At 37.1% G+C, this 10,882-nt stretch overlaps 1 protein-coding gene across 1 annotated transcript in view; it reads right to left on the reverse strand.

Annotated features, from left to right (window-relative positions):
• Positions 1 to 10,635, reverse strand: part of COL4A5 (collagen type IV alpha 5 chain) — a 218,670-nt gene extending 208,035 nt beyond the window's left edge. Inside the window, exon 1 of the mRNA XM_067722504.1 lies at positions 10,280 to 10,635. Within this exon, the coding sequence (XP_067578605.1) occupies positions 10,280 to 10,360 (81 nt within the window). The 5' untranslated portion in view covers positions 10,361 to 10,635. The remainder of the gene's footprint in view (positions 1 to 10,279) is intronic.
• Between the last annotated feature and the right edge of the window lie 247 nt (positions 10,636 to 10,882).

A 10,882-nucleotide genomic window follows, 5' to 3' on the forward strand; every position in this document is an offset into this window, starting at 1 on the left:
AATAATTATTTCTTTATTCATTTAAAAGCAACAATAATGAATTCATGGGCCTTCCCTGGTGGTCCAGTGGGTAAGACTCTGCGCTCCCAATGCAGGGGGCCCAGGTTCCTTGCTCTCTGGTCGGGGAACTAGATCCCGTATGCATGCCGCAACTAAGAGTCCGCATGCCCCAGTGAAGATCCCGCGTGCCGCAACTAAGACCCGGTGCAGCCAAAATAAATAAATAAATAAACAAACAAATGTTTAAAAAATAATGACCTCATTACATGTTAACATATATTATGCATTTTCATGAAAATAATTATATTTTCCAAAACAAAAAAAAAAGGGAGAAGAGGGATTGTTTTACATCTTTTTTGCAAATCTCTTTAATGTCTGCCTTGATAGAAGACAGCTAGATCTTCATATCTGCTTCTGCATCCGTTCTGTTGCAATATGTTGTTTTGGTTGAAATATATGAAGAAAATCTGGCTTCATGAAGTTATATATTTGGAAAACTGAGTATTTTAATACCTTTTTAAAATAACTGTAGATATTCTTTGATACTATGCCAAAATTCTGCAAGTGGTAGACAGAAGAGTCTACCTAAAAGAAGGTAGGTTGCAACATAGAATCTGATACCTTATCTATTTAATTTTTGTACTCAATTACGTTAAAACTGATTGATCTAACTTGTCTTTCAATGGATCTTTTAGCCATCATGATTTTGTAACATCATGCATTAGTCATTTGGAAAATATTAGTTCAGTGGGATTTGCAGAACTTCCAAATGTTAACACATTTTATTTCATAATATAAAAAAATCATACACATTAATATAGTTACCAATCTCATTAGAAAAGGCTAAGTTTTGGAAAGCTATCAAGCCCATATTCAAGATTCAAGTTTTCTAAAATTCTAATACTTGAAAAGCTCAAATGTTTTCATTGGCAACAAACACTGCCAGTTGTCTTCCTTGAAATGACAGTCACTTTGCTCATTTTCAAGAAAATTCCTGCCAAATACTCAAGTCTGAATAACCACAGTTTGTTTCAGTTGTTCTTTCAAGTAAAAATGTGTTCCAGGCAAAAATCAGCTAGTTCAGCCCCCAACTCACACAACTCACAAAGCACAAGAGCTTTTCCTAGAAATGATGTTACTTCAGCATACAGAAGCGTTTTCTGTATAATTCCCATTTTGTCATTCAGAAATTTTAAAATATCTGTACTCAAGGGTCAAGATTGAATAAAATCAATGCTACATTGAGGACATTGTTAAGTAAAATTGGCTTTTTGTCCTCCAAGACTATGAAGAATACAGCTACTAGGACAATTTGGTATACTGCACTGTCTTACCCATCATCAGTGCAAATGTCAACACAGTGAAAAAGGCAAAATAGTCTTCAAATTATTGTTCAAATAGTCCTCATGTTCCTCCTGATAGGATGTCAGGAATCTCAGGGGTCTTCAGATCACACTTTGAGAACCACTGACCTAATGTCCCTCCAATGCTAAAATATCTATAGTTACGTAAATAGCCAACATCTTTCATTTGTACAACTCTATAAGACATTAGTTTCCCTATTAAGAAAGACATCTTACATTTAACAAATACATCAAATTCTTACAAATCTTTTAGTCAACTGATCCTGACAACAAACTCATGAGGTTGTGAAGCAGGAACTATTTATTCCTTCCTAAAAGAACCTTGATTTTATTCAAATTTTCCCACCCTCTAACTTTTCCAGGCAGCAATGTGCTTTGGTGTGTTGCAGGGGGAGGTGGCAGTGTAAGTCACTTGTCTAACTCTACATTTATGGTCCTATTCCACTTGCCAATGTACTGGTGTAAAGTAATACAATTCTAACCAGTCAGATGTAAGGGTGAAGGTATGGGACTCCTGAGAAAGTTTTCACTGCTGATAAAAAGGGACACAAATGAACAGTTCATACTCTTCTTCTATTAGGCACTGTGGCATCTGCATGTGATCCCTGGAACTGCAGCAGCAATCTTGCAAGTATGAGGGGCACGAATCTGAGACAGTAAGCTGATAGGCAGAGTATGGCAGAGGAGAAAGTGGAAAGAACCTGGGTCACTATTAGGCTGAATTAATTAATTTTGGAGGTACTCTACCTCCAAACTTCTTGTAATGTGAGTTAAAATTTTTCTCTGTTAAGGCAGTTGAATTAGTGTTTTCTACCACTTGCAACAGAAAACAACCTGATATAAACAGGCACTACTATGCCTTTCACACACAGAAGTGTTTTACTACATCAATTAGATTATGAGATTATGGACAGAGAAGGACTTCTCCTCCTTTAGCAAGTCCTGGAGAGCTCAAAATACAGAATACACGAAACAATTTTTCACTAGTGTCCCACTCTTAATACCATCTTCCCCCGCCAAAGTTCCAATATCTCCTTCAGGATTCCATTAATGTCACACACACTATAAGAAATTTTGGAAGCAAATCAGCCAGTTCTGTTAACATATATGAAGAGTGTCATTTGACTGAATTATAAGATGATACAAATGCCAACAGAATTTCTTCCAGTTCTATTTTAGTACTCACTGTCATAAAACCAATTCCATTAACCTGACTAGCACTCGCTCAAAAAAGGTGCTTAAGTCTCTCTACAAGTTAAAAAGTAAAGCAAATGATTTAGTAAATTTTTTTAAGTTAAAAATTAAATTTAGCAAAAACCTGTTTCTTTTGTAACATTTGCCTTTGGTTGTCTTTCGTTAGCAAATAGCAAGGGATTTAAGGTTCCCTTTTCAACAGGGTAGCAGGTACCATTACAGACTACACTTTTGGTAAAAGGCCAGCAGAAGCTTCTAAAGGAACCAAGGGCAGTTGGACCTATACAGATTATGAAGGTAAATAAACTCAAGCATTGATGCATAAAATGAGAATCTGGTTAAAATGAAAGGAGCTAATGTATCAGAGATCACACTAAAGACGCCTCTCCAAAACACCTCAAGAATTACCGCTATTAAAAACAATCTTTGTAATGAGGATTTAGTTAAGTGGTTGGGTGGTTCATTTATAATGTTAATTAGAGGAGAATTTATTTTCAAAAATCACTTCTGTTCTATGGTTGCTATTGTCAGAAGGGGATGAGATGATGGAAGGATTACATTTTAAAAAGAAAATCATTAGAGGATAGAACCAAATCTGCCAACCAACTGGCAATCAATTGAGCATCAATTCTATAGTCACTGTACTAGATAGAAAAAAAATTATTAAGACTGTCTCATAGGTACTCTTTTATACTACTGATAGGAATATAATTGGTAAAAACATTCTGGAAAGTAATTTGGCAAGAGCAGATCCCTATCATTCAGAAGCTTAAAGTTCAGCTATTCAAATGCCACCTGGAAAAGCCATAATGTGTAACAGTTTGTGATTTTGTGGAGGAATACATTTGAAATGCACAAGCCACAAGGCTATCATAAAGGCAGTAAAGTCACTTAGCTAGTGAGGAAACAAGGAAAAGGTAAGGCGGGAGTGTTGCAAAATGGATGGGGGACCTCTCACTCCATATGTACTTCCAAGTTTGTTGCTAAAAACAGGAGATGGGGGCTGGAATAGTATCACCCCAAAGTGGGAAAAACAGATTAGAAATTAATGGGGGGAAACTTCTGGAGTATCACTTAGGGAGGATGAAAGCAAGGGACAACAGTAGGCAAAGACACCGGCATTTAAGTGTAAAGCTCATAGGCAGCTATGGGGTAGGGGGTGGGGAGAGAGGGTAAAGGGGGTCTCCATATTCAGACGCATTCCAAAACTCTCCTGGGGGAGGGAGAATGTCAGTGAGTTTGGAGTATGTTACACCCTTGCTATAGCTAGGAAGAGGTCAGTGGGGGAGGTATTCATGGAATACAGGCTCCACCTTCCGTATAGGGGAGAAATGTAGGGGGATGCATGGTTTACAAAATTAAAATTTAGGTCCTTGAGGATGAATGGCCCAGGCAATTATAGCAAAGAGCTATTAAAGGATGAACTGGTGGGTAAGCCTATCTTTAGAATCAATTCATGGAAACGGTAATGGGAATTATTCAACTTTTCAACATGACTCTATTTTTCTGTACTACCGTGAATGAAATAGGAACTGAGGAAAATTTCATGAGCATGTTCTAGAGCTAAACTGCTCAATCACTTATTAACTGTGTGACCTCTGGTAGTTTTTTTAACCACCCTGTTGGCCTCAGATTCCTTGTACATAAAATGGGAATAATATTATCTACCTAAGACGGTATAACATAGTAACCACTAAAAAAAAAGTTAGCTATCATATCATCTGTTGATACAGCCTTTGTAAATGTCAGGGTCTACTGCATGTACCAAAGACTTTAAAAATACTGATGACCTTTAACCCAATAATTCTCCACGAAGGAGGCAGTACTAACAAAATAATACAAAATATGGAATAAGAATTGTTTATGGCCGTATTTCTTATAATGACTAAAAAAAATTGAAATTTAAAAATATAGTCTATAAAAGTGAACACGTAAATTAATTGTGGTGTGTATAAATACAAATTGTATGCAATCATTTAAAAATAATACTTTTAAACTAAGAATTTTAATAACATAGGAAAATAATAAGTGAAAAAACAATAGCATATAAAATTGTATATATCGTAATCCCAACTTTTAAAAAATTTTAATCAATCTACTTTTTAAAGAAAATATTAGATACATAAGAAGGAAGATCATCAAAACAATAATGTAGGTTATTTCTGTGCTGTTGGTAGAACTGTGGAGAGATATTTATTTTCTTCTTTATAATTTTCTCATTTTTCAAGTTTCCAACATTAAGCATGTATTATTTTTGTCATCAGACAAAATCAATATGTAAGTTTGTTGAATGAACAAATATACAGTTCTTGCCCTCAAAAAGTCTATAATCTAATAGGGAGAAGACATAAAATCCCATGAAACAAAATGCTTGTAAGACCAAATACATTTAGATACTAGACAAGAGGCTAAATATGACAAATGTTCAAAGAAGGGTAAAATCAGCAACTGATTTAATGGTAAGGGAAAGCTCCACAGAACTATTTATCTATGCTCACTAGCATGGAAGCTCCATGAAGGCAGGGACCCTGTCTATCTTATTCAGTTTTATCTATAGTGTCTAGCACAAAATGATTTTGTGGATAGTACATATCCATGAGGGGAGAAATAGAACAACATAAATATAATTCTTAAGTACTTATGAGTTGCTGAATAAATATCTGCTGAATGAATGTAAATGTTATGCTGAAATTGAGGAAAGATTTGGATCCACAGGATTCTAAACAAGATGGAGAGGCAAAACATGTATGTAATGTGGGATGAACTGGGAGATTGGGTTTGACATATATACACTAATATGTATAAAATAGCTAATAAGAACCTGCTGCATAAAAAAAAAATAAAATTTTTAAAAAATGTATGTAATGCTCAAGGGATTATAGGGAAGTTCACCTAGGCTAGAATGGAGGGAGTGTATTGTAAGATGTAATGAAAAATAAGGATGAATGAAGGGAAAGATCATGCTAGACCTTGCAAATCAGGCAGAGAATTTGAGAGTTAATGAAATAAGAAATGGCAAGTCAATAACTAGTTTGTAATGACAATAATGGAATCTAATTGAAATCTTATTGAGCACTTACTATGTACCAAGTACTATTCTAAACGCTTTACATAACTTCTCTCATTTTATCCTCAAAACAATGTGTGACATAGGTACCACTGGCCCCCTTTTGCTAATGAGGAAATTAAAGCTCAGAGGTTACTACCTGTCCGAAGGTCACACATCCTCCACTCAGACTCCAGATCTGACTCCAGAGGCCAATTTCTTAAAGACTCTGTATAAGACCACAAAATATGCCTGAAGAGAGGTACCAGAAAGCAGCGAGATCCCATAGTATCAAAGAGGTATGTTTATTCTGTGATTTTGGACTGGAATCAGAGATATCAGTGCAAATTCATGGTTTTGTAAGAAATATAGAAGTGGGTATGTGTCTATGTATATATACATATATTCCCTAGTTTTATCTGCTGAGAAGGCCTAGAAGCAATGACACCCCAGTAATAATGAGCATGCCAAGCACCCAGATCTTGATCTCTAAATACCATTACTCAACAAAAAGAATCAGAGCTCCTTAGAAAAATGGCTCGTTCCAGGGTTGGGGCAGGGAAAGTAGAAAATGAGTCTGGAATACCTTGTGGTACCAGAATGTAAGAGAATGCTCAAAAAATGATGGGACACACTGAAAGGACACAGGAGCCAATTGGAAGGGGCTTCTATTGACCAAATCTGGGGTTATTTCAGCAAAAAAAAGGAAAAATAGCATAATTCATTATAGTTCATAGAATAAAACAAGTATCCATAAGTCCATACTATCATAAATAAATCACTGAATAAATAAATAGAAACAAACAGAAAAGAAGGTAAAGTTCTTTGTTACATTAGAATTCAACAAATAAATGCAGAAAATGTTGATAACTGAAGATCACCATTTGAAAAATATCACAGCAGTAATTATTCAGGTCAGAATCCTCAACAGATGCTAAAACAGTGGGCAAAACTACGATGAGAAACAAGAAATGTACATTGTCTTGCAATATTGCCCCATATAGTCTTAGAAAATCTGGTCGCTTTGTAATTACAAAGGGAGAAACAGTGACTTTACAGTGGATAAACCTGGCAGACACAACCTTGACCAACTTATCAATTTTAACTCAAGGTAGAGTCTCATATGTTGAATATACATACATCAAAAGCCAAGTAAAAACACAGGAAAAAAAGGTACACACTCTTTACAGTTACAGGACACATACATATACAAATACACACACAAGACTTAAGTTATAGAGACAGTAGAGTGCATAGAATTGGATATGATGGGTGGGTAAATTGGTAAAACAAAAGAAGTGAGTTGAACATCTTAAGCAAAGTATTCTACCACATACACGTACTCTGTCTTATCACAATAGACACGCTCCTGAAAAGTTCAGTATATTTAAAATTATTATGGACACTAATTACAAATATAATAAGACAAATCTTTCTTCAAAATAATCACCTACCACAAAATTACACTTGTTCTATAAATCTAACCTTTCATATATGTAATGATATAAAATCATACAATCTGCAACAAGCAATTGCTTCTAGATTACTTTTAAATTATCTCTCTATAAATAGACATACATATAGAGATCAAACTCTGATCTTTTTATTCTAATCCCAGAGCTGTTTCCATTACAACATGATGCTTCTCCTAACATCAGCAGGAAGAGATGTAATCCCCATTATATTTTCCATTTCACCTCCTGTGTCTCCCACAAACTCAAAAAAAAGTAGCAGAGATCCAAATACTCTGAACAGCAAATACATCTCTGTAGACCACATACAAAGGAGGCAGTATAGGACAGTCATTAAGGGTAAAGAATTTGGAGTCAAATTGCCTGGATTCAAATTTCCAGCTCTACAACTTGCTAACTATGTTATTTTTGGCACATTACTTAACCTCTGTGATCTGTAGCTCCTTGATCGGTAAAGTGGGAATAACAATAGTATATACTTCATAGGTCTGTTGTGAAGATTAAACATGATAATGTACATTTCCATATTAGCACAGTGCCTGGCACACAGTAAACATGCAAAAATGTTAAGTTATGATAACAATGTCAACAAATTCTCCCTGTGGAGCAGTATACTTCAGATGAAAAACTGTTCCATGGCCACAAACCACACTGCTACCCTTAACAAGTTGTTGCTCTTAGTCACAAGGGAGATAGTACATTTAAAGAAACTTATCCACTCCACTGCGCGCGTGCACACACACACACACACACACGAAGTTACTAAAAATTGTATAGTAGTACTAGAATTTAACACACCATATTCATAAATCTAAGTGTATATCCTACTAACAGAGAGTCAGCACAGGTACCTTTACATAAAAGTACGTATTTCCATCACTAGAACTGACCTTTCCAACTAAATTTGCCTTCTTCCTTTATTGCTAACCTTTCGGAATAAGAGTTACTTTATTCCACCTAACAAACTCTCCACCTAAAAAATTTTCCACATATTTGTGATATCCCAATTTGGCATGACTTCAGAGATAAAGAAATCACTTAACTATGAAAAATTAAAGCAATTTAAGTAGCAATGCTCTTCCTGGTATAAAAGTCCCAATACTAGACTACTTCAGTCAACAAGCAGCCCCACTACCATCCAGTTTACTCTGGAGAAGGTCACCAATATCCCCAGCACTAGTATGGAGAGCAGATACCATTCATATCTCTGAGATGATTAAAACATCACTCTAACTAGGATATTAATGTGTGAAGCAGAAAAAACAAACCCTGGTTTTATTAGAGGCACATTATACTAATGGTAGGGAAATGGGGTCTAAAATGTTCTTTAAAAATTATATAGGAGGAAAATAAATAAATAATTGCGTAGGAGAAAAAAGGAAAAAAAACTGCCTGGTGTCTTCTGTAATTTCTTTATGAACACTCAATTGTTAAAGAGTCCAAGAAAACAAGCTTGCTCCCAAATTTTGTCAATCATAAAAAGAAATTTCATTTTTAACATAACATGATTTAATATCATCTGACATAAAGTACAGCTATACATACCTGTATGATTGGTATCTGGCGTACATTTATTAATAGCAACGTCAAAAGTAAAAAAACGAGAAATATTTAATCAAACATCCACAAAATCTTTGCCCCTGGGCCAAATGCCACAAGCAGTAAACACCAAGATGAAGTTTTTAAAAGGAACTATTTTCAACAACACAATTGTAGTTTTATCCAAGGGCCTGCAGCCCTACTGAGTGGCTAAACCTCAGCCCATTAAGAAGCTCTGCATCATAAAAGCAATTTTAAATTATCTATCTACTTTGATGGAGGAATAATTATGGCAAGTGTAATTAAAAATATTTGATATGCATGGTTTTTCAGCAGAGTTGCCATTATTATTATGTTGTGCTTAGAGCAATATGAAAGTTACTTTTCTCATATCTTGAGTACACACTTTCTGGAGGATGGGAGGAGGGCAATGTAACCTGAGGCATGCTGAGTGTATAGAACAGCTAGACAGCTAACTTACAAGTGGACCCACGTAAGCTATATAACACAGCAGTTGCATATAAAGAATTGATAGTCACTCAACCATGTGAAGGCCTAAGCCATGATCTCATATTAAAGTGTTTTTAAAACCACCCATTATGTTCACTCAAATATAACTTTTAAATAATTTGTCACACACTTAATTCTCTATTTAGAGGTTAAGTGAAATTAAGGATGATGGGTTTCAGTCTGGAGAACATTTTCTCTGACAAAGCCATTCATTCCTTTAGATCTGCCTCTCATCCCCAGAAGGATAGTGGGTGGGACCTAGATACCCTTCTAAGAGATATATTAGGATTTTAATTCTACATTCCTAAAACTGAGTGGAAGTTTTTGCTCTGTCATTTCACGTGTACTTCCCTCCTCCACTCTCCTTTAAACCAGAACACTCATTCTCCTGTGAAAAGGAGACCGTTCTTTTCCTTTAAATAGGTGATGGGCAAATTCTCAATTTGTTTCAGGTGCCTTAGTAAGCTAAAAAAAGTAAACAACAAAAACTGAGAACTTAAAAAAAAAAAAAGATGCAGAAAAACCGAAGCCTGAAGCCATCTGTCTTTACCTCATTCTTCTTGGTATGTTACCTGAGCATTTGCAACAAGGATGTCAAGAGGGAAGCAGTCTCTACAGAGGCTTTACTGACCAGAGGTGAGGGTAGGTTCATGTTCCTTAAGGAAAAGGCAAAAGGGAAGAACTTCACGGGCGCGCTTAACACTTTGGTGGAAGGTGGATTTTAGAAAGGCCAAAATAGTAAACTATCGACAAAGTTTAAAGAGTGCGTGGATTGGGCACAACTAGTGAAAAGGTTAGCGGGCATGTAGGGAAACACTCGAGGTGGGAGGGTGCGGAGGAAAAGTTTTAAATATCTACCAGAGCTCAGTTATCTATTAACATGCATCCTCCTCCCCAGGCTCTGCTCTTGCCCCCAGAGCAGCTAGCTGCAGGGAAAGCAAGCAGCCCTATTTTTAAACACTTAAATCTCTCCCTTGGACTTCAGAAGGCTTGAGTTACTAGCGTTGTAAATAATGTTTCTTCCTAAACAAGTGAAGGCACACCTGAATTCCCTAGCCGAGGCCCAGGAGAAAGGAAGGTAAAGGCACAAAAAGTGATTTCAGCGTGAGAGCGAGGTGATGGGATGGGGGTCGGGGGTAGAAGGAAGGACTTACCGCAGCCTCTGCGGGCTGCCCCCAAAGACTCAGGGCCAGTAAGAACAAGCCGGCAGCCAGGCTGACTCCACGCAGTTTCATTCTTCTCCGGCTCCCGCAGCTCCTTCAGCACCCGCACGAAATCCCTGGCTGGCTCTGACCAACTGACATAATCTTGAGGGTTTATAGGGAGAGAGCTAGAGCCGGAGAGAGACAGCGAGGGTGTCCCAATTGTGCCGGTCGTCTTGGGTGAGGAGAAAGTAGGTTTTTAAGAGTGGAAGGGGAAAAGAAAAAAAAAAAAAAGCAGCAGCTATTCTTCCCTCCCCGCTCCCCTCCCCAAAGCCGGTCTCTCGGGAGCACTTTTCCCTTCTGTCCAGACTTGCAAACTTTTTCCTCGCGCAAGTCCCACAGATCTACTTTCCTCCCTCTCTTCCCCTGCACCGCCCCCTCCCCACCAGCCCTGGGGAATTTGAGGATCACTCCGCCACAGTTTTAGACCGCACCAGCAACCTGCGAGGGAGTGACGCTCAGTTATTTGGAGGAGGGAAACGTCCAGCCCAGTTGACTGCGCACCCTGACTCCCCCCGGGAAGCTTTTCTATTCGTTCACTTGCACCTTCCGTTG

This window comes from Pseudorca crassidens, chromosome X (genome assembly GCF_039906515.1).
Source record: "Pseudorca crassidens isolate mPseCra1 chromosome X, mPseCra1.hap1, whole genome shotgun sequence".
Taxonomy (NCBI): domain Eukaryota; kingdom Metazoa; phylum Chordata; class Mammalia; order Artiodactyla; family Delphinidae; genus Pseudorca; species Pseudorca crassidens.